This window comes from Nylanderia fulva, unplaced genomic scaffold (assembly GCF_048542155.1).
Source record: "Nylanderia fulva isolate GAGA-0341 unplaced genomic scaffold, ASM4854215v1 Scaffold8, whole genome shotgun sequence".
Classification (NCBI taxonomy): Eukaryota; Metazoa; Arthropoda; class Insecta; order Hymenoptera; family Formicidae; genus Nylanderia; species Nylanderia fulva.
This window is the reverse complement of record NW_028190916.1, coordinates 3,754,709-3,779,161: the sequence shown is the minus strand read 5'-3', so window position 1 is coordinate 3,779,161 and position 24,453 is coordinate 3,754,709. Positions and strand designations below refer to the sequence as shown.

The window sequence follows — 24,453 nt, the reverse complement described above, 5'->3', positions numbered from 1 at the left end:
TCACAACAAATGTATTTTACGTGGTCTCCACGCGATCTGATAAACATATTTAATGAAGAAATTCTCCATCGGGTCAACTGTCCAGGGGTATATTCGTATATTGCTCTCTCGGGATCGCCCAGTCTTAACGCGACAATTCGCGATAATTCCGTAATCTCTCAATATGTCCTGTTGAGATATACACATTCGAAAGTGCATTCTTTTTCTATTTTACTGAAAACTGTTGTATTCGTATAATTTTCACGCACTCGCTCGTATAAAAAGAGAAGAACAAAAAAAATTACAATGTATAAGAGTACGATCAATCGTACGATAGAACTCATTTTCACCTTGTTCGGAATTTGGCCAGGTATTTCATGCGTCCTACTTTGCAGAATATTTTGGATTATTTCGATAATAATTGTGCAATTCTATCATTACCGATACTTTCTAACGCATTTCTACACCGACGATCTTTTCGAATTGATGGACTGTTTAAGTAGCTTTCTAGCGTACACGAAAGTGATGATCAAGTTTACTATATTTTGGTTGAATCAGCGGTAAGTAATACAATCGGTATATAAATAAATTACGTCCAAATTTGATGTTTGGTGACGCAATTGCCAAAAGAGAATCTATAATTTATTTGTTAATCCGATTACCTGCATTGTGTCCGCAATTAGATTATATATACGCTTGGGATATAATTACGTTTGATATTAATTTTACAAAACATATACCACATGTTGTTGTTTAATTTTACAAAATAAATAAATAAATAAATAACAGAGCTAAAAGAAACTGAAATTTTAATATTGAATTGTATCATGAGAGTTGCTTGTTATAACGTTTAAAGACCATAGCTCTCTAATTATAAGATTTTTCGAATCGATTCTCTTTGCAATCGATAGGATATAATTGACACATCCGCAGGGAATTTATCAAGACTATGACGTTGATTGCGAAAGACTGGTATGATTGCACCAACAGTAAAATCGACATGCGGGAGATAGTAGACAAAGCGAAATTGTCGGATCGCATCACCAACGCGATCCTCCTCTTGCACACCTTAAGCGTAGTTGCGTACGGAACACGCATCATCTTGACTAACGTCGATATCACCGATCATACGTCCGAGCCACCCTACATTCACAAGATGCAACTTCCCTTCGACGTGAACACGCAAAAGGTGTACAAAACGGTGGTGATCGCACAATTCGTCTACGTCGTCATGTGCAGCTGGCTTTCCGGTGCTGTAAACTCTTTGCTCTTAACTTTGGTGCGTCACATAAACGAACGATGTATAATTTTCAGGATAGAAAAGAAAATTGACGATAGATCAGAATTTGATAAAAATTTGATCAAAACTTCATTCCTTTCACGCCTCGTATTACTTTATTACTATGTTCTCCGTCTAGGATTCGAATATAGAGCTTTCGTGAATTGTAATAATTGTAGAAAATTTTATATACACGGATATTTTTTTTTATTTTCAGACCTTACACATAGGAGGCCAAATAAATATACTGCATGGCTGGTTGGCGGATTTTGCATCAGATGAGAACGGAAAGAAACGAGCTTTATTCATGACGAATAAAATCATCAAAAAGCATCAGAGGATCATCAACTTCTCGGAGAAAGTTGAGAATCTATACACGTACATCACGCTGCTACAATTCGCGTCGAACACGATAATGATTTGCTCTCTGGCATTTCTCATCGTAAGCGTGAGTAAAGAGACATTAATTAAGACACTGTCTAGTCGATAAAATTGCTGCTGTTATTGCGCATTTGCTAACGCGATTAATTGGTTTCGATAATGATATATATCGATTTTCTTAGTTTTTTCGCAAGCCTGCTAAACTCTTTTGGGTACATTTTTTGATATTACAGGCAATTGGAACACCGGACGCGACGGAGCATATAATAAGATCCCTCTTATTTTACGTTATAACGAACCTCGAATCCTTCATCTTCTGTTATGCTGGAGAATATTTGAACAACAAGGTTAGTGGCTAAATAAGACATTGTCAAGTTAATAAAAGAATAATAAAAAAATATTATTATCAAAATTATGATATGAGGGTATAACAAATAAGTTAATAAAAATGTTTTTATTTTATTATTTTTGGTAGAGCAAAGCAATCGGAATAGCAGCGTATAATACCAAATGGTACAACTTAAAACCTGAAGAAACTCGAATCTTGTTATTTATAATATTAAGATCGCAAAAGCAACTGATGCTAACTGTTGGAAAATTGACGAATCTCTCCTTAGAATATTTCGCAAGTGTAAGAATTATTCGTTTGTTTAACAACATAATTAACATAAAATAATTTTGCATATTAATAGCATGTACGGTGATTACAATTTTTTAAAGGCTTATTGATACATATATACATATTTTTATGACACGATTTAAATTTTTTTATTTTACAAATTTAATTATATTAATGAACAAGCAAAATTTGGAAATTGCTTATTGATTGATATGATTAATATATATATAAATATAAAATATATGTATATGTAAAAACATATTATGTATTATATTTTAAAACATTTAAAAATTTATATTTATAAAGATATATTTATATTCTTTTATAACGCAAAGAATAACATTATTATAGATCATGAATGCTTCGGGATCCTACTTGTCAGTGTTGCTAGCAATGCAATGAATATCGTATTCACTTCGTCGTACTTGTAATAAAACAAATGTAATATGATTATTCTTAGGTAAAAAAAATACATATTCCAAAATACAAAGATTATTTTTCCAAATACATTCACTAGAATACGAATAATTTAAATGGTATAAAAAAATTAAATATTGTAGTATGATGAGCATCCTAAATTTTAATTTAAAAAAATTAAATATTATATAATACACCTCTAGTTAATGACAAATAAAAAGAAGCAAAATGGAAGAAGATTAATTCATTTTGAATCAATATCTCTCCAATATTAACACCTTATTAAGTCATTTCCCACCCATGTTACGCATATACTTCAGTTTCATTTTATAATAGCTTGTCGTTATTATTTACCAGTCTCGATGTTGTAGTCATTGATTACTTATCAAATAGTGCATGTTTTTCCGATGTTACTTGGAGAAATACACGTATAAACGTTTCGTGGTAATTTAATTTTCTGTTCCCTCTTCGAGATCTTTTCACCCTCTAGATACTTTTTCAAAGATCTCCGGGACGTGATTCACCATCGGACATACATCGGACTGCTTATGTCCTGCATAAATTATTGCATACTCGAGGCAAGCAATTCGCGATCACGAAACAGACACTCACAAAAAGAGAAGAAAAATAATTTTTTACTTTTCTTTTCTTTCTTTTATCGAAATAAGGGAAACAACGACGGGTGTGCGTTTATAGTGTGCAGTGCGATAAAAATTTTTAATGAGCGGCTACTATTGGTCGCTCGTATCAGGATGCATCCGTTTTTACTGATCTCACAATCTTTTAGTCTTTACGCCGATATTTCGTGATACAACGTCGAGCTGTCATTCGACAAATATACAGTTAGACGAAATTATATCTTTTTTTTCCGCGAATTTTTTTTTAGTGTCTTCATACAGCTTGGTATACTTCATTTGTACACAAAAAAAAATATATATATATGCATATACTTGAATGTACGAAATACTTGGATCATGAACGAAAGCAAGCGAGATACGAAATTATGATGCGTAAAAGTACAATTAATCGTATGACAAAATTTACGCTCATTTTGTTCGGTATCTGGCCAGATGTATCGTGTATTACGTTTTGCAGAATATTTTGGTTCATTACAATAACAATCGTTTTACTCTGCCATTATTTAAATTTCTTCACACATTACCGTTATGAAAACGTATTCAATTTGATGGACTGCTTTAGTAGCTTTATCAATACTTTATCATAGTAGCTTAGTCATTACTACTATTTCTTTACGCATTTAAGTTCCCAGTATTTGTTCAACTTGGTGGATTGCTTCTGCATCTTTTTGGCGCATGGCAAAGTAATCATTAAACTTATTCTATTTTGGATAAATCAACAGTAAGTAAAACAAATAGGTGTTGTACGTGTTGTATATAATTTATATAGATTATTAAGAATAATTAAAAATAATTTCCTTTGCCATCGCTTACCTGTTTAACGGATTTAATTCTACTATAAAGTAATTATATAACCGCAAATCAAATCAAAATCATACTCAAAAAATTGGGTATACTATCTCTCTTAGCAATTGTCTTTTTATTTGATTCATTACTGCTGCTTCGAAAAAAAAGGAACGATAGAAAATTGGAGAAATATTCTTGATAAAATTTTGATCAAGAAAAATAGCGCCGATGCTATTCTTTATAAGTTAGAGATGACAGTTTTTAGAGAGACAATCTGCAATTTTTACTTCGGCAGCGTGATCAAGGAACGCAATCATCCACAGAAAACTTATGGAAATTATGGCATTAATCGCGGACGACTGGAAGGATTGCGCTAATAGTGATATCGGTGTGCATGTGACGATGGAATAAGCAAAAATATCGGATCGTATCAGTAAAATAATAATTCTTCTTAACTCGTTAAGTGTTATTTTATATTGTTCCATAATCATCCTCGCCAATGCCGATGTTACCAAAACAGCTGAATTGCTTTACATAACAACATGAAACTTTCTTTCAACATTAACACACAAAACATGTACAGATTTGTATTAATCGCCGAATTCTTGCACATGTTCATGTCTAACTGGACATCTGGTCTTGTGAACGCCATGATTTTGATATTAGTAAGATGCAACTGTATGAACAATTATGGAAAAATCATAATGATAATAAAATTTTAATGGCAATAAAATAATAATAAAATAATAATCATAATAAAATAATAATAATAATAATAATTGAACTTTTGAATAATTAAATTTTAATATAATGTAAAATATATAATGTGAGATATATAAATAAAAGAATATCCAAATTATATTTTAATACATGGAAGAAGCATAATTCAGAAAATTGTGACATCTCATCGAATCTTTGTACGCTATATAATTGCGCAGATATAAATCGCAAATTAATTTTTGCACATCAAATTTAGAAGCTAAAGATATTTCTTTCGAAATAAATGCTCAAATATAAAACATTTATTAATTTTAATTTTTATATATGATTATAAAGAATTCTTCGTGGATAAAGATTACTCTAAATTAAAATTGTGAATTTCCATTTAGGTCTTTCATGTAGGAGGACAAATCGAGATTTTGCAAAGCTGGTTATCGAAGTTTACAATCAGCGAGATTAGAAATAAAGAAGAATCAATTGTAACGGCAATAAATAAAATCATTCGAAAGCATCAAAAAATTATCAAATTTTCAGAAAATATTGAGGCTCTGTATATATACATCTCTTTGATCTTATTTGCAGCGAATACACTATCAATTTGTATGTTAGGTTTTATCATTATAACCGTGAGTGAATTAATCAAATATTACAGAGAAAGAATCTATCACAAAATATAAATCTCTCATAAAAATTGTGTTCTAATCATTAATTATTATATAAAACAATATGCATATATTGTTACTATTACATCGTCATTATTATCTTCTTCATTATTTCAGACAATTGACTTTCCTGATGCCGTCAACCTAATTATAAAATGTCTTTTATTTTTCACAACTACAAATCTGGAAGCGTTTATATATTGCTACGCTGGAGAATATTTAAGCAACAAGGTTTTTGTGAGATTAATTAGAAAATAAGCAATTAAAATTATATTAGATAATTTTTTGTGTTTTGTATATAAAATATAAGATGAAGAAACATAATGTTAGGAATATATTTATTTTGCAGAGTAAAGCAATCGGATTTGCAACGTATAATTGTCCGTGGTACACCTTGAGACCTAAAGATAATCGTGTTTTATTATTTATAATATTGAGATCGCAGAAACAATTAACACTTAAAGCTGGCACCATAATAGAGCTCTCCTTCGTATCTTTTACAAGCGTAAGATTTTATGAAAAATAATAATTTTTGTCGATGGTTTTACGGCTGAAATTTATTTTATATACACAATTAAACTTGTTTGTTTGTCTTCAAATTGATTTTCAATGAAACATTTCATCTTTGCGCGTTTCTTGCTATTATTTCATCTATGAAAATATTAACTTCTAATATAAATAATATAAATAATATTGTTATAGATTATGAATGTTTCAGGATCTTATTTGTCAATGATGTTGGCGATGCAACGAACATCGTATTCACCTCAGCTTTTCATCAATAGTCATACGCATGTATAGATGATATATAAATATGTGTTCACTAGTTAAGTCAGCACGTATGTAACATTGTGTTTATTAATTCAAATATATTTTTGTTTTTCTTTTGAGAAAAAAATAATTGACAGAATAACATACAAAATTATAACAAATTAAACTATGGTAATGTAAAACAATACATCTTAAATTCTACAATTTGTTATTTACGTTGTTTTCGAAATGACATTTATTTTTCTCTGTCGATTAACAATTTCTACAAAAGAAGCTGGTCACAATAGAGAAAAATCGAAGATTAGAACGTTCTCTGATGTGGGAAGAAATACAATTTCCTCCGCACGTATCATTACGTATTCAACATACACTTCACAAGTATATTACGGGGTACATTATAAATTTCCAAAGTAGATAAAAAATATCTTTTACATATTTTGTTTTTTTCCATATGCAAGAGAAACATGACGGTTGTATCAGATGCTTGCACGCATATTAAAAATATTTTATAAGCAACTCCCATCGATTTTCCGAGGGTGCATCTTTCAGGGTCATCCAATTTTCACACAGATATTCAATTATATACATTGTGCTATCATCGAAAAACACATATTCTAATGCAATTGAAACGAACGCAGAGAGAAATATAAGACTATGACTTGTAAAAGTACAATTAGCCACGTAGAGTTTATGTCCTGGTGCGGTGTATAGTTACACACAGAAGTAGATAGAATAATTTAATTAACAGGTGGTTTTGGATCGTTACAATAGCAATCATCGGATTCTGTCATTACTTGTATATCTCAACGCACTAAAATTTTGAAAATTTTTTCAATTTGGTGGACTGCTTATGCAGCTTTCTGGCACACGTCAAACTCGTGTTTTGAATAAATTAGCAGTAAGTAAAATAAATAAGTCGCGAATAATCGCTGAAACGACTGTATGTCAGGTGCACATCATGCCACGAATTATTGCATATTTAAAAAACAATTTACGGTTGCATTTTCTGCGGTCGAGAGAAGAAAAAATAACCACCTATCTTCCCTCTTCATGCAACTTGCGAAAAGTCATTACTACGTGCGCGATATATACACGCAATATGAAAATAATTAATGAGAAATTTCGATTGGTTGGTTGCATCTGCTTAATAATGTTTTAAACACTTTCAAAGTTACGCAAGTTCTATATTTTTCGAAAAATTGTTTGTCTCGAAAAATATAGTTAATCAGAGTTTATTTATTTTTATATTTTTAAGCGCATTTGTATGTGGTACATTATAAATGCAACAAAAAGTAAAAAATTATTCGACGAAGTACGCTTAAACTTACAGTGAAATTTATATTCCTTTATGGCATCTAGTTAGAACACACCGTGTATTCTTCCCAAAAATCTAAATTAATTTATAATTGATTAATATAAAATTATTTGCAAATAATTTGATCCAAATCCTGACGATAATGACTGAAAATTGGAACAATTATGTACTAATATAAACGCAAGACATTGAAGAAAGATGAAATATCTAATCGTCTCGATCATTATTTTTCACGATTTCTGCATGTTGTATCTTCTTGACCGATTCGATGTCATCGATTAAATGACTAAAAGTATCCTTCTGAGTACCAAATTATAATTGCTTTTCCGCATAAACACGCAACGCATATATAGATTAATATTGTAATCCCACAATTCTTGCATTTGAAGCCTGTTAGGCTGGTACAACAAACGTTCTATTATTGACTTTGATAAGTTACGATAATAATACACAAACAGATATACTCGCGAGGTTGCGCATGATTTGAATGATAATCGTGGGATTAGTCGGCGTAGCAACTAATCGTTGTATGCGTTTTGCAATCACTTTAATAGATATAGAAATTGAAACCAGATATTTATATTATCAGATTTCGATTCCCTTCGATAATATTATTTCTCGGTTTTTTTCGTTTCTTTTTTCTTTAGCATTCGCGAATATTTAGTCGACTTCACGAAAAGACAATGCAACCGGTATCGATATTCTGTGATTATTGATGCACTTTGCGTTTTGCAAGAACAAATCAATCATCATCACAATAACAAAAAATTATTCAAAAGCAGAAAAAAACCATCAATTTTTCGGAAAATTTCGAATGTCTCTCTACATGTCTCTATACATATATCGTATGTCAAATATAGTGATGATTTGTTGCATTTGCTTTTTTATTATAGCAGTGAGTAATATTGTTTAGTATATCGAATTATTGTGATTGCGTTTAATTAATTGCAAAGCTAATAATCAAATGTTATTTTTTTTTAAATTTTTTTATTGCGTTTAAAAAAGAATTAAACGTTATTCAATTTTTTTGAATATTGTATTCTGATAAATTTAGTTACTTTTTATTACAGATATCATGCAATATGCTGTATAGTTTATATTAAATAAATTTTTGTATACCATTTCTGCACAATAGTGCGGGCAATCGACAGTCTCAATGCGGTAGCATAACTAATGAGATAAGATTCTTTTTATCTTATGCCATAACAAAAGTGTATTTTTAATTTTTAATTTCGTCGATAACACAGAAGTATACATTTCCCTTCGCACGTATCATTACGTATTTAACGTACGCGCTTCACCAATATTATGAAGTATAATGTAAGTGACCGAAGTGAATAAAGAATACCTCTTACATATTCTTTTTTTCCTCAGCTGCAAAAAATTACAAGGAAACACGACGATATTGTATTACACAAGCCTGCACGCATATCAAAAATATTTAATGAGCAACTTTTATCCGTCAATTTTCCGAGGGTGCATCTTTCAGAGCCAGTCAGTCTTTACACAGATATTAAATGATATACATTGTGCTGTCATCGAAAGACATATTGAGCGACAGAGTAGCTTCCTTTTATCTCGATTTGATTTTGTTACATGTTTTCTAATGCACTTAAAGCGAACACAAAAGAAATATAAAACTATGACTCGTAAAAGTACAATTAGCCCTGTAATTATGTTTATGCTACCTTGGTTCGGTGTGTGGCCAGGAAGATCAATCATTTTAATTAACAGACTGTTTTGGATAGTTACATTAGCATTCACCGGATACTGTCATTACTTATATGTCTCGACGCATTTAAGTTCCGAGAATTTTTTCAACTTGGTGGATTGCTTATGCAGCTTTCTGGCGCAAGTCAAAGTATTGATTAAACTCGTTATGTTTTGGATAAATCAGCAGTAAGTAAAATAAATAAGTAATATTTAGCAGACAATTCGTATGAGATTTTTAATTAGAAATAATTTTTTATCGTTTATTTATTTCTTGATAGATTTAATTACACTGTAAACCCATTATAAAAGCGTAAATTAAAATCAAATTTAGAAAAATTGAATGGACTATCTTTCTTTATAATGATACAATGGATTCATTTATTGCTGTTTTGTTTCGGGGGAAAAATGATAGAAAACTGTAAAAATATGCATGATGAAATTTGTACAAGAAAAAGCGGTGTTTTTTATAAGTCAAGAATGGCACAGTTTTTGGAGAGATTATTTGTGATTTTTTCTGACATCATAATCAAAAAATGCAATTATTCACAGAAAATTAATGGAAATTTTGGCGGTAATCGTGAATGACTGGAAGGATTGCGCTAATAGTGATGTAAGTTTGCGCGTGATGATACGTAAAGCAAAGTTATCGGATCGTATCACTAACACAATACTTATTCTTCATGTGGTAACTATCATTGCATATTCCATGGGAGTCGTTCTCGAAGATGCAGATGCTACCGATCAAACGATTGAATTGCCTTACGTCAACACGTTGCAACTTCCTTTCAACGTTAGCACCCAGCGCACATATAGACTTGTATTACTGACAGAAATTGTGCACCTAATCTTCCTTAATACGGTAGCCGGTTTTGCAAACGCCATGCTTTTGACATTGGTAAGTTGCAACTGTATAGGTAACTACGAAAAACATATAATTACAAAATTCATAATTTTTATAATGAATAATTAAATTGTTCTGTTTAGTATAATGTGGAATATTAATACATATAAATATAATATATATATATATATAATAAATATCTAAATTATATTGTAAAGAAATGTGGAAGAAATTTCATTTAGGAAAATAATGATACGTCTATATCGTCAAATTTGTACACAATATAATTCACGATATAAATTTTGCATATTATATTCGGAATACGAGAATTTTTTTCACTGCTCGAATATAGCATTTATCAAATCTAATTTCTTATGCGTAATTATAAAAATTTGTAGTAAATAATGATTTTTTGAAATTAAAATTGTGTATCGCTGTTTTCAGATCTTACATGTAGGAGGCCAAATGGAAATCTTAGAAAGTAGGGTTTCGCAGTTTATATTCAAAGAGATTGAAAATAAGAAAGAATCAATCACCGGGACAATCAAAATTATTCGAAAGCATCAAAAAATTATCCAATTTTCAGAAAATATCGAAATTATATATACGCACATCGCTCTGTGTGTATTTGCTTCAAATATGGCCATGATATGTTCGATAGGTTTTCTCATCGTAATCGTGAGTAAATTAACTAAATACTACAAGAAGAAAATTATTCATTTCTCATAACAGTAAATTATGTTCCGATTCATTAATTAATATGCAAATAGTATATATTTTTTACATATATCTTGTTAATTATTTTATTAATTTAATTTAATTAATTATTTATTAGGCAATTGACACTTCCAATGTAATGGAACTTGTAAGATGTCTTTTATTTCTCGTAATTACAAATCTAGAAGCGTATATATTTTGCTATGCTGGAGAATATTTAAGCAATAAGGTTTTTGTAATAATAATTACAACAAAATGACAATTAAAATTATATGATATAATCTATTTTCCATATAATCTTATATAAAAAAGTATAAAATAAAAATGTTAAAAATATAGCCATTACTTTTTGCAGAGCAAAGCTATCGGATTTGCAATGTATAATTGCCCGTGGTATAATTTGAAGCCTAAACATAGTCGTATATTGTTATTTGTCATATTAAGATCGCAGAAACAGTTGATACTCACAGCTGGCAAGATGATGGAGCTTTCCTTAGTATCCTTTGCAAGCGTAAGATTTCGTGAAAAATCAATAATTTTTGTCGGCAGTTCTACAACTGATTTATTTATACGCAATTAATTGGAATTGTTATTATCAAGTTTCGACACACTTGATTTTTAAAGTCAATATTTTTATGCCCTTCTTTTACTAATAGTCTGTAAATATATTTTATAAAATAACGTTTCATAATACTAATAATTGTTATAGATCATGAATGCTTCGGGATCCTACTTGTCAGTGTTGCTAGCAATGCAATGAATATCGTATTCACTTCGTCGTACTTGTAATAAAACAAATGTAATATGATTATTCTTAGGTAAAAAAAATACACTTTCCAAAATATAAAGATTATTTTTTCAAATACATTCACTAGAATACGAATAATTTAAATGGTATAAAAAAATTAAATGTTGTAGTATGATGAGCATTTTAAATTTTAATTTAAAAAAGTTAAATATTATATAATACACTTTTAGTTAATGACAAATAAAAAGAGGCAAAATGGAAGGAGATTAATCCATTTTGAATAAATATCTCTCCAATATTAACACCTTATTAAATCATTTCCCACCCATGTTACGCATATACTTCAGTTTCATTTTATAATAGCTTGTCGTTATTATTTACCAGTCTCGATATTCTAGTCATTGATTACTTACCAAATAGTGCATGTTCCTCCGATGTTACTTGGAGAAATACACGTATAAACGTTTCGTGGTAATATAATTTTCTGTTCCTTCTTCGAGATCTTTTCACCCTCTAGATACTTTTTCAAAGATCTCCGGGACGTGATTCACCATCGGACATACATCGGGCTGCCTATGTCCTGCATAAATTATTGCATACTCGAGGCAAGCAATTTGCGATCACGAAACCGACACTCACAAAAAGAGGAGGGAAATAATTTTCTACCTTTCTTTTCTTTCTATTATCGAAATAAGGGAAACAACGACGGATGTGCGTTTATAGTGTGCAGTGCAATAAAAATATTTAATGAGCGGCTCCTATTGGTCGCTCGTATCAGGATGCATCCGTTTTTATAGATTTCACAATCTTTTAGTCTTTACGCCGATATTTCGTGATACAACGTCGAGCTGTCATTCGACGAATATACAGTTAGACGAAATTATATCTCTTTTTTTCCGCGAATTTTTTTTTAGTGTCTTCATACAGCTTGGTATACTTCATTTGTACACACAAAAAAAATATATATATATGCATATACTTGAATGTACGAAATACTTGGATCACGAACGAAAGCAAGCGAGATACGAAATTATGATGCGTAAAAGTACAATTAATCGTACGACAAAATTTACGCTCATTTTGTTCGGTATCTGGCCAGATGTATCGTGTATTACGTTTTGCAGAATATTTTGGTTCATTACAATAACAATCGTTCTACTCTGCCATTATTTATATTTCTTCACACATTACCGTTATGAAAACGTATTCAATTTGATGGACTGCTTTAGTAGCTTTATGGGATTCTTAAAATTAATGATTAAGGTTGGTTTTTTTTGGCTGAATCAGCGGTGAGTAATACACAGCTAATTAAGTAAACAATATGAGAGAATATATTGTAATAATCATATCATTCTTTGTTTAACAATAAATGAATTTTTTATTTTACTTTATACAAAATATATATGAAGTAAAATAACAAATTTATATTGTTAAACGCGGAATATTATTAAATATAAAAAATATTATAAAGTAAGCTTATATATACATGCATATATCGATTTTCATATATACATGCATATATCGAGTTTCATTAATATGCAAACTATCTACTTCAATTATGCATACGTGAATTCGTAATGTACATTAAACGTAAAATTACGTATTTCGTCTATATTGTAATATTTTTATATGTATTTTTTATTTATATTTATTTTTTATATGTATCCCTTATTTATCATACGCTCAATTTCGAGACAATTTAAGAATACGGTGATTAATAAATTAGAATCGTATACGATCACGCGTAGAATATTCAACGAAGTCTTGATGATGATGGCGGAAGATTGGAATGATTGCGCCAAAAGTGATGTCGAAATGCAGGAGGCGGTAAACAAAGCGAAGACTTCGAATTATGTCGCCAACGCGATGATAACTCTTCACACGGTTGTACCGCTTTTTTACGGCATTGCCATCGTTTTGGCCAACGTTGATGTTGCCGATTATACGGTCTACGAGTTACCCCACATTTACAAAGCAGTAGTTCCTTTCATAAACACGCAAGGCACGTATACAGTCGTGTTAGTCGTGGAACTGTTACATCTCATCTTGTCTAGCTGGGGCATGGGTATAATAAACGCTTTGCTGCTAATCTTGGTAAGTCGTACACAAAAAATATGCGCAATTCATAGAAATATATACACCACACATATCTACATTTATAATAATTCCAATAAAAATAATAATAATAAATTAGTAGAAAACTTAATTGGTACATCTACATATTTGCTTTGCCAAATACGTCTGTGCCGTATTTGCCAAATTTATTATTTATATAGTTATAACATTATATTTTTCTTCGGTAATTGAATTTGAGTCTCTTCATTTTACTTAGTTCATATTAATTCTCTTTCTATTCAGGTCTTACACGTAGGTGGCCAGATAAATATCCTGTGTTTCTGGCTAGCGAAACTCATATCCCAAGCAAATACAGGCAAATCCGTCATCATTATGATGGAGAAAATTATTCGGAAGCATCAGAAAATTATTTACTTCACGAGAAATATTGAAAGTTTATATACGCTCATCGCGTTCATACAATTTACATCAAACACGGTGATGATTTGCCTATTAGGATTTTTAATCGTAACAGTGAGTATATTAGTGTAATAAATATATATTAAATATTAAAAGTAAAAAATAATTATTTATTATAAATATTTATTCAACAAAATTAATTATAAAATGGTAGTAATTCAATCGACCAATTCTGGCAAATATAATTAAATTTATTGTATTTTTACTTTATTGTATTATCACATAATTAATCGCGATTAGCATCGTGTTTGCACCATGACATGTATATTTACCTTATTGATTTTCCTATATCTCGCATTGCACTGCAAGAAACAACTACTTATACCTCGAATCATTCATCGCGTGTGACGTATTTTAATATCGCAGGCACTCGGAAATTCCGACGCAACAGAAAAGATAATGAGAGTTATTTCGTATTACTGCGTGACAAATATCGAAGCGTTCATATTCTGCTACGCTGGGGAATATCTGATGAATCAGGTTAGCCATAAGAATGATGACGATTATGATTGATAATGGACGATTTTATATAATCATCCTGCAAATATTACGATAAAATTATTAAGAAAATTTTGATATATAATATTATTTAAGATCTCTACATTATAATTTTATTTTTGTCAGAGCAGGGCAATTGGATTAGCTGCATACAATACCACCTGGTATGAATTGGAGCCTAAACATAGTCGCATTTTGTTATTCATAATATTGAGAGCGCAGAAACAGTTGAAGCTCACAGTTGGGAAGATGACAGACCTTTCGTTACAATGCTTCGCAACCGTAAGATTTCCATTCATTAGGTATTCTATTATACGAAATAAAAATTTGTGATTCTTGCATTTTTACATTTAACATTTATCGTAATATATTTCCTAAATATATGTTTAATTACTTGTTTTACTCTTTATTACATTAATTGTTTAAATTACTTCTCCCTGCAATACCTCAAATGTTTAAATGTTATTATATTAAAGTCACAAATCCATTAAACTCTTTGCACGTTGTTATAGATCATGAATTCTGCGGGATCATACTTATCGGTCTTATTGGCAATGCAATAAATACTAGATTTATCTCGCCAATTTTCAACTAAAATTGAAAAATATATATATCCAATATGTAAATTATTAATTATTAGAAATACAAATTAAAAATACAATATATATTGTATGTAATAGAATATATACAATACTATTCCGAATATATGTTCCGAGACAGTGTAAGACACAAAAAGTTTTAATTAGTAATATAGAATAATTTGAATATAAAAGAATATATTTTATAATATACATCTACTATGTCTCTTTCTCTATATAAAATACATATTTTAGTTGAATCAACGGTAAGTAATACAATCGGTATATTAATAAATTATATTCAAATATTATATTTGTTGATGCAATTGTCAAAAGAGAATCTATAATTTAATTGTTGATTCGATTTATTGCATTGTGTCCGCTATTAGATTATACACGCTGGGATATAATTACATTTAATATTAATTTTACAATACATGTCACGTGCTGCAGTGTAATTTTACAAAAACAAAAGAAAAATTTAAAAAGCTGAAAGAACTGCATTTTAATGCTGAACTGTATGACAGGATAAAATTGACACGTCCGCAGGAAATTTATCCAAACTGTGACGATGATGGCAAAAGACTGGTATGATTGCGCCAAGAGTAAAATCGACATGCAAGAGATAATGTACAAAGCAAAATTGTCGAATCGCATCACCAATGCAATTCTCGTTCACGCATTAAGCGTACTGAACACACACCGTCTTGGACGTCTTGGTCAACGTCGATATCAGCAATCGCACGTCTGCGCTACCCTATATTCACATGATGGAACTCCCCTTCGACGTGAACACGCAAAGGGTGTACAAAACGCTCGTGATCGCACAATTCGTCTATACGACATCATGTACAAATAAATTTCCGGTGCTGTAAACTTTTTGCTCTTAACTCTGGTGCATAAGAAAACGATGTATAATTTTCAGGATAGAAAATAAAACTGTTTGACGATAGATCAAAATTTGAAGCTCTCTGAGTCTCTTTCCTTATTTTTACAAGTTTCTTTCATGCCTCATATTACTTTATTACTATGTTCTCCGTCTAATATTCGAATATAGAGCTTTCGTGGATTGTAATAATGGTAGAAAATTTTATGTACACGGAGATTGTTTTTTATTTTCAGACTTTACATATAGGAGATCAAATAAATATACTGGCTGGTTGGTGGATTTTGTATCAAATGAGAACGGAAAGAAACGAACATTATTTATGACGAATAAAATTATCAAAAAGCTTAAAATCATCAATTTCTCGGAAAAAGTTGAGAATTTATACACGTATATCGCGCTGCTACAATTCGTGTCGAACACGATAATAATTTGCTACTGCATTTCTCATCGTAAGCGTGAGTATAAAAAGATGTTAATGTCTTAATTTCAATTCAAATATATACATATATATATTTTTACAATACTATAATAATAAAAAATGCTTATTGATTGATATAATTAATATATATATATATATATATATATATATATATATATATATATAAAATGTGTTATACATGTATGTTAAATACAATATATATCATCATATTATTATAATATATTATATATTTTTTAAAGTTTTAAAGTTTTAAGTTTTTAAAAATTTATACTTATAAAAATATATTTATATTCTTCTATAATGCACAGAATAACATTATTATAGATCATGAATGCTTCAGAATCCTATTTATCAGTATTGCTAGCGATGCAATGAATATCGTATTTACTTCGTCGTACTTGTAATATGAAAATTCTTAGGTAAAAAAAATACATATTCCAAAATACAAAAATTATTTTTCCAAATACATTCACTAGAATAATAATAATTTAAAAATGGCATAGTAAATAATATCTAAATATCATAGTATGAGGATTCTAAATTTCAATTCAAAAATAAAATATAATATACCTCTACTTAATGTTAGATAAAAAGAAGGAGAAAGAGATTAATCCTTTTCGAATAAATATATCCCCAATATTAACACTATATTACGCATATACTTCAGTTTTGTTTTACAATAGTTTGCCGTCATTATTTACCAATCTCGATATTCTACTTATTGATTACTTAGCAAGTATTGCTCACAAATGCACGTTCCAATGTTACATGGTGAAATACACGTATACACGTTTCGTGGTAATTTAATTTTCTGTTCCCTCTTTGAGGTCTTTTCACCCTCTAGATATCGAAACTTTTCCAAAGATCACCGGAACGTGATTCACCATCGGACATACATCGCTCTGTCTATGTCCTGCATAAATTATTGCATACTCGAGGCAAGCAATTCGCGATTTACGAAACCGATACTCACGAAAAGGGGAGGGAAATAATTTTCTACCTTTCTTTTCTTCCTTTTATCAAAATAAGGGAAAACAACGACGGATATGCGTTTATAGTGTGCAGTGCGATAAAAATATTTAATGAGCGGCTCCTATTGGTCGTTTGTACCAGGATGCATTCGTTTACTGACCTCTCACAATCTTTCAGTCTTTGCGCCGATATTTCATGATACAACGTCGAGCTGTCATTTGACAAATATACACATTTAGGCGATATTATATCTCTCTTTTTCTTTTCCGCGAATTTTTTTTCTATAGTGCTTTCATACATCTTTTTGTATTTTTGTTTGTACATAAAAGATATATACACATATATGTGGATGTACACGAACGAAAACAATACGAAATTATGATGCGTAAAAGTACAATTAATCGTGTAACAAAATTTGCGCTCATCTTATTCGGTATCTGGCCAAATGCATCATGCATTATGTTTTGCAGAATATTTTGGACTGTTACAATAGCAATGATCCTAATCTGCCATTATCTATATATCGTCAAAAATTACAGTTATGACAATATATTCAATTTGTTGGAGTCTGTTAGTACCTTTTTAGGATTTCTCAAATTAATGTTCAAGTTTGGCTTGTTTTGGTTCAATCAGCGGTGAGTAATGCGATACATAATAATAAAGTACATAATATGTGAAGATATATTATAATGATATATCATTTTGTGTTTTTGTATAAAAATATACATACATATGAAATAAAATTATGGGTTTATATGATTGAACACAAAATGATATAATTAAATATATATTATATATAAAACAAAAATATAATATATGTCTAAACATAAAATAAACCAATATATATTGTTTTTATTTAAAATGTAACTATCTGCTTCAATTATGCGTGCGCGAATTTCTAATGTACATTAAATGTACATGTTACGTATTTCACCTATTGTTTATTATATTTTTTATGTGTATTTTTTATTCATATTTTTTTTTAAATATACTTTATTTATCATGCGTTCAATTTCGAGACAGTTAGATAATTTAAATGTACGATGGTCAGTAAATTTGAAATATATGCAATCGTGCATAGAATATTCGACAAAGTCTTGACGATGATGGCGGAAGATTGGAATGAGTGCACCAATAGTGACGTCGAAATACATGAGATATTAAACAAAGAGAAGATATCTAATTATATCACAAACATGATCATAACTCTTCATACGGTTCTCGTGATTTTCTACGGCATTTCCATCATTTTGGACAATGTTGACATCGCCAATTATACGAGCTACGACCTACCGCACATTTACAAAGCAGTAATGCCTTTCAGTATAAACACGCAAGGCGCGTATAAAGTCGTCTTAATCTTGGAATGGTTACATCTCATCATGACTAGCTGGGGCATGGGTATAATAAACGCTTTGTTGCTAATCTTGGTAAGTCGTACACAAAAAAAATATGCAATTAATAAAGATGAATTTCTATCTACATTTATAATAATTTTAATAAAAATAAAATCAGTAGCGTCAATAGAAAATTTAATTGGTATATATTTGCCTTGTCAGACACGACAGTTCTGTGTGTTTTGCTAAATTTATTATTAATAGTTATAATATTTTTTACGACTTGTTAATTAAATTCGAGTCTTTACTTTACCAAATCTCCATTTTACCTGGTTTATTTGAATTCTCTCTCTTTCTTTTCAGATCCTACACGTAGGTGGCCAGATAAATATCCTGTGTTCTTGGCTAGCTGAGCTCATGTCCAAAGCGGACACAGGCAAATCTGTCATCATTTTGATGACAGAGAAAATCATCCGGAAGCATCAGAAAATTATTTACTTCGCAAAAAATATCGAAAGTTTGTATACGTTCATCGCGTTCGTACAATTTACAACAAACACGATGATGATTTGCCTATTAGGATTTTTAGTCGTAACAGTGAGTAGAGTAAAATATAAATATATAGTAAATATTATAAGTAAAAAATAATTATATTTATTAAACAAAATTAATTGTCCCATAATTAATCGCGATTGGCATCGTGTTTGTACCATGGCATGTATATATACCTTATTGATTCTCCTATATCTCGTATTGCACTGAAAGAAACAACTATTTATACCTCGAATCATTCATCGCGTATGTGTTTCAATGTCTCAGGCACTCGGCAATCCCGACGCGACAGAAAGGATAATGAAAGCCATTTCGTATTACTGCGTGACAAATATCGAAGCGTTTGTATTCTGCTACGCTGGGGAATATCTGATGAATCAGGTTAGCCATAAGAATTATTATCATAATAGACGGATAATTCTATATGATTATCGTGCAAATATTACAATAAAATTGTCGAGAAAATGTTGATATATATTTATATAATCTGTATAATTCTTATCTTTGTCAGAGCAAGGCAATTGGATTAGCCGCGTACAGCACCGCCTGGTACGAATTGGAGCCTAAACAAAGTCGCATTTTATTATTCATAATATTGAGAGCGCAGAAACAATTGACGCTCACAGTTGGGAATATGACGGATCTCTCGTTACAATGCTTCGCAACCGTAAGATTTCCATATATTATGCCAAATAAAAATTTATGATCCTTGCATTTATATTTACTATAATATGTAATTTTTCAAATTCATATTCAAACTTACTTGTCTTCCTCTTTATTACATAAATTGTTTAAAAGTTCTCGCAACCATATATTAAATGCTTAAATGTACTTATATGAAAGTCACAAGTACATTAAACTCTCTGATGCATGTTGTTATAGATCATGAATTCTGCGGGATCATACTTATCGGTATTATTGGCGATGCAATAGATTTATCTCATCAGTTTCCAACTAAAATTTATATGCAATATATAAATTATTAGTTAAAAATACAAGCTAGAAATACAATACATATTGTATGTAATACGATACTTCTCCGAATATATGCTCTGAAACAGTGTAATACACACAAATTAGTAATATAATATAATTTGAATATGAGATAATATATCTATGATATATATTTACTATCTCTATAGATATATGTATAATACATATATATATATATATATATATATATCGGGGTAAAAAATTACTGCGATATAATGTATTTCCGATTTCCAAGACTCTCTCTTCCTCGTCGATATGATCCCTGAAAAGACTTGGTTTTTCTTCAGATCAATGCGCATGATTTTCAATGGACTGTAAGCCAACGTCGACCTCCGACCTCCGATCGTACATTTTTAATGAAAATTGTGGACTGCACGGCGGAAGAACGGCCCCTCGATTTCCCTTTCCATTCGCAAAATCGGCAATTGCACTGACAACGCACCGCTGATGCAACTTCACCATACGTAGAAACGATAAAAATATTTAATGAGCTGCCCCCTGCCGCGATCGACGATAGTCGACGAATGGTAGGGCACCTTGCGACCCTCCGGTATCCGTCAGTTCATCCGCAGCGTCTACAGGTGCGCGTCTCGTGTCCGTCCTATAGATCTGTTCCAAGACGCTGATGTTCCTTTCGCGCTCCTTCGATCAAGCTCCCAGTAGGGTGTCCATTTTTTTGAACACTCTTTCCCTTGGTTGGTGACGCGGCGATTCTTATCGCCCTATATATCCTGGCTGATTAATTGATTTTGCAGTAAACTGTCGATAAACTCGCTCCTTCGATGATATCGATCTAAAAATTTCCGAGTGTTGTCTCTTTCCTTTTCTTCAAGAGTGGATAACTTTACTTAAGTTCCGCATCGTTCAGTCATGTCATAGGACGGTTCGCGACAAGTTCGAAGGACGATGTTCGCAAACACAATTACCCGCCCGATCGAGATCGGTCTTCGAGTAGTCGGTATCTGGCCAGGTACCGCTTACGCGATCGCCAGTCGGGTCTTTTGGACCACAACAATGCTGGCCGCGCAGACCTTTCAGTATCGTCACGTCATAGTACACTGTAACTCGGAGGAGCTTGAACAGCTGATGGACGGCCTGAGCGCGACGTTGTCGTACAGTTTGTTGTGTGTCAAGTTGATTGTTTTCTGGACGAAACAACGGTACGTCGTTGCTACTCGGTGAACGCGTATATCATATCTCGACGAAATGTCGTGCAAATCGAATGAATGATTAGATAGTACAAAGCAGCTCGCACGCACCTGTCATGCTACCTGTCAGAATATTAATAATTTAGCGATTTCTGTCTCTCAACAAGAAAACTTTACCTGATCATTTATCATTGGTTTCACAATATATTAGTATATTTTATATATATATAATGTACTTCTTTTCTCGCATCAACGACATTTATAAATAACGTGTTCCGCATTTATCTCATATCGCAATCATTATTATATATTAAAATGATGCCATCAATGTAATATCAATGCTGGCATCTTTGACCCATCTTGTCCCGTCTTCATCGTCCCATTCAGAAAGAAAAAAAAATAGTTTCCTCAAAGTCCTCGAAGGGGAACAATCTCGCTCTCGCGACGCTCCACGAAACTGATTCTCCCTAGAATATTCAACGACGTGTTAGAGAGGATTGCGAGCGACTGGCAGGAGTGCGGGACCCCGGAAGATTGCGGCAACATGAACAGCGTGGCCGGTCTGTCCCAGCGATTCTCCAATCTGATCATCGGCCTGCACTCGGTGGCGGTGATGGTCTACGGTATCGGCGTCGTCGTTCTGAGCGGCGGCGATGACGACGGCATCGCCGACGACCGCGAGCTCTTCCTCAAGATGGAGTTACCCTTCGAGAGCGGCACGTCGCCGGTCTACGAGCTTGTCATGACCACGCAGTTCCTTCATCAGATAACATCCGCTACCGTGATCGGCGTGCTCAGCGCGCTGCTCGTTACGCTGGTAAGTTGAGCCCCGGGATTCCCCAGGGGTTCTCTCGCTCCCCTCTTTTCCCATCCCTTCTCTCCTCGGGGGATTTTCAAGTTCCCAACTGAGATTACCTCGAAAAACGCACCCCGAGGGATGTCTAGATCCGCGTTTTCGCGATCACTGGGATCGTTCGTGCGACAAGTTTTGATCTGTCTGGAAAAAATTATTTGGGAAATTTATTCTCCGAGCCCTTCTCCGTAGCAAGAATTATTTCAAGAAGTTTATTGGATTTTTATTCAACCGCGTAAAATAATTATTATTACGTTCTTTAGTGTAATCTTTTATCCGCGCGCGAGATTCTGTATTGGAAAACAAGAATTAAATTCGAATAAATATTTCTTTCAATACTGCCTTATAAATCATTTATATGAAACTAATAATATATTGATTTGATGTGAAAAATATTTATTTGTTTTAAATAAATGATTTATTAGGCAGTATTGAAATAAATATTTATTAATTTAATAATTTAGTTCAGCGTGAACACGTCATTATCTAATTTGATTTTGAAACAGGATAACGGGATGAAATTTGTAGGTGTTACATGCGGGCGGCCAGATAGATATTCTACGTGAAAGATTATTAGAACTTTTACCGAGGAGTCAGAAACCGACTATATCCATGGTCACAATAGGCCCGTTGATCCGAAGGCATCAAAACATCATCGTTTTCACGGAAAAAATCGAAGCTCTATACTCGTATATCGCGCTGGCACAATTCATATCGAACACCCTCGTTATTTGCTGCTTGGGCTTTATCATCGTGAATGTGAGTAACTTTTTCAAAGCGTGCACAAAGCAATACAACAAATCAATAATCAAGTCGCTTCGATGACACATACGTACATATATCTGATACACACGTGTGTATTAAGTTTATAATTTATAAGCGGCGTTCTAAATTTTAAGCGTTCAACAGCTCGTAAATTCGATACCTTTGTAACGCAAATTATTGCGATAGAAAAAAAATTTAGTGTGTGTGCGTTGGTCATAATTTTCAAATATTATAGTCGATTGGCGCCCAAGAAGGCTCCTCTATGCTAGTGAGATCCCTTTTGTTTTACGTCGTCATCAATTTAGAAGCATTCATCTTCTGCTTCGCCGGCGAATATCTAAGCATCAAGGTGGGCAATCGCAATTTACAGTTTTTCAACCCCCTTCCATCCCTCTTTCGCGCGTTTCCGATTCTCCATTTCGATTTCCAGAGCAAAATGATCGGCGACGCGGCATACGAGTCTTTGTGGTACGATTTGGCTCCGAACGAGAGTCGAATCCTGCTGTTTCTGATAATGAGGTCGCAAAAGCAATTAACAATCACAGTCGGCAGATTCACGAATCTCTCTTTACAACAGTTCGCGAACGTAAGTATTGTCATTAGTCGTGTGAGATGAAAGCGTGAAAGCTTTACACGTTATTATGTTTACAGACACATACACACATATGTGCGCACACATACAAATATGTATATAAAATACCTTGAGTTCTTGAAACAATCTAGAAATTCGCGACAAAAACCTAGTTATAACTTTATGTAATATATATGCACCTCTTGATATATTTTGCATTTGTATATATTTGCTTAAGTTTTTCATTTTTTTTACATGAAAATTAATAGATGAAAAAATTCTATTCCGTCACGGACGGTACAGATCGCCGAAAAAACTGAACTTTAAATGCGTATAACCGCAAAATAAAATGTATATATATTTTTTGATGCACCGTAGCAATGTTGTCTGCCGTAGATTATTAAATCATCGGCATCATACGTCTCCGTGCTTCACGCATTGTAACGATGAGGACCGCAAAACCGTCGGTGTTGACGTATAACGATACATCGTCGACGTTATCGTTACAAAAATTGCCTGACATAAGTTGCATATGTGATCGAAGATTATCTCTATTTTTAATAAAAGCCAATTATCAGCTGAGAGCAAAATGCGTCTGGTTATTTCACTTCTCTCGGAGATATTGCGATAATATTGACGCAAATGTTGTTAAACGCGTACGCGAGTTTACCGCCGAGACTACTGCTCTTGCTTTTACTCTCCTTCAACGGAGAGAAAAATATTTTTCTCGTAAGGCT

General features: G+C 31.9%; 4 protein-coding genes and 2 pseudogenes across 6 annotated transcripts; all 6 read left to right on the top strand.

Moving 5' to 3' along the window:
* The first annotated feature begins 123 nt into the window (after window positions 1-123).
* LOC146720007 (odorant receptor 4-like) lies at window positions 124-2,689 on the top strand. The gene is made up of 6 exons (XM_085489289.1): window positions 124-539; window positions 913-1,258; window positions 1,476-1,706; window positions 1,873-1,986; window positions 2,115-2,283; window positions 2,610-2,689. Exons 1-6 carry the CDS (start codon window positions 286-288, stop codon window positions 2,687-2,689), a joined length of 1,194 nt encoding a protein of 397 aa, XP_085345415.1. The 5' UTR covers window positions 124-285.
* Window positions 2,690-3,678: 989 nt separating this feature from the next.
* On the top strand, window positions 3,679-6,282 carry LOC114936515 (4-vinylanisole receptor-like; annotated as a pseudogene).
* A 2,667-nt stretch (window positions 6,283-8,949) lies between these two features.
* LOC114936561 (uncharacterized) lies at window positions 8,950-11,802 on the top strand. Its single transcript, XM_029309813.2, has 6 exons — window positions 8,950-9,466; window positions 9,830-10,175; window positions 10,566-10,799; window positions 10,957-11,067; window positions 11,194-11,349; window positions 11,548-11,802. The coding sequence occupies exons 1-6, from the start codon at window positions 9,012-9,014 to the stop codon at window positions 11,596-11,598; spliced, it is 1,353 nt and encodes a 450-aa protein (XP_029165646.2). The 5' UTR covers window positions 8,950-9,011; the 3' UTR covers window positions 11,599-11,802.
* A 612-nt stretch (window positions 11,803-12,414) lies between these two features.
* On the top strand, window positions 12,415-15,356 carry LOC114936498 (odorant receptor 4-like). Of its 2 annotated transcripts, XM_085489211.1 has the most exons (6): window positions 12,415-12,875; window positions 13,335-13,680; window positions 13,945-14,175; window positions 14,488-14,601; window positions 14,746-14,901; window positions 15,132-15,356. In XM_085489211.1, exons 1-6 carry the CDS (start codon window positions 12,556-12,558, stop codon window positions 15,180-15,182), a joined length of 1,218 nt encoding a protein of 405 aa, XP_085345337.1. In that variant the 5' UTR covers window positions 12,415-12,555; the 3' UTR covers window positions 15,183-15,356. The 2 variants fall into 2 exon arrangements, with proteins under 2 accessions (XP_085345337.1, XP_029165561.1); XM_029309728.2 differs by lacking the exon at window positions 12,415-12,875 and having other exon boundaries at window positions 13,325-13,680.
* A 2,468-nt stretch (window positions 15,357-17,824) lies between these two features.
* LOC114936506 (odorant receptor 4-like) lies at window positions 17,825-20,485 on the top strand. Its single transcript, XM_029309754.2, has 6 exons — window positions 17,825-18,132; window positions 18,579-18,927; window positions 19,198-19,431; window positions 19,654-19,767; window positions 19,898-20,053; window positions 20,269-20,485. Exons 1-6 carry the CDS (start codon window positions 17,876-17,878, stop codon window positions 20,317-20,319), a joined length of 1,161 nt encoding a protein of 386 aa, XP_029165587.2. The 5' UTR covers window positions 17,825-17,875; the 3' UTR covers window positions 20,320-20,485.
* Window positions 20,486-21,127: 642 nt separating this feature from the next.
* Window positions 21,128-23,771, top strand: LOC114936501 (odorant receptor 82a-like; annotated as a pseudogene). The gene is made up of 5 exons (XR_014926248.1): window positions 21,128-21,541; window positions 21,866-22,344; window positions 22,909-23,139; window positions 23,381-23,494; window positions 23,576-23,771. The product of XR_014926248.1 is annotated as an odorant receptor 82a-like (transcript).
* Window positions 23,772-24,453: the final 682 nt, after the last annotated feature.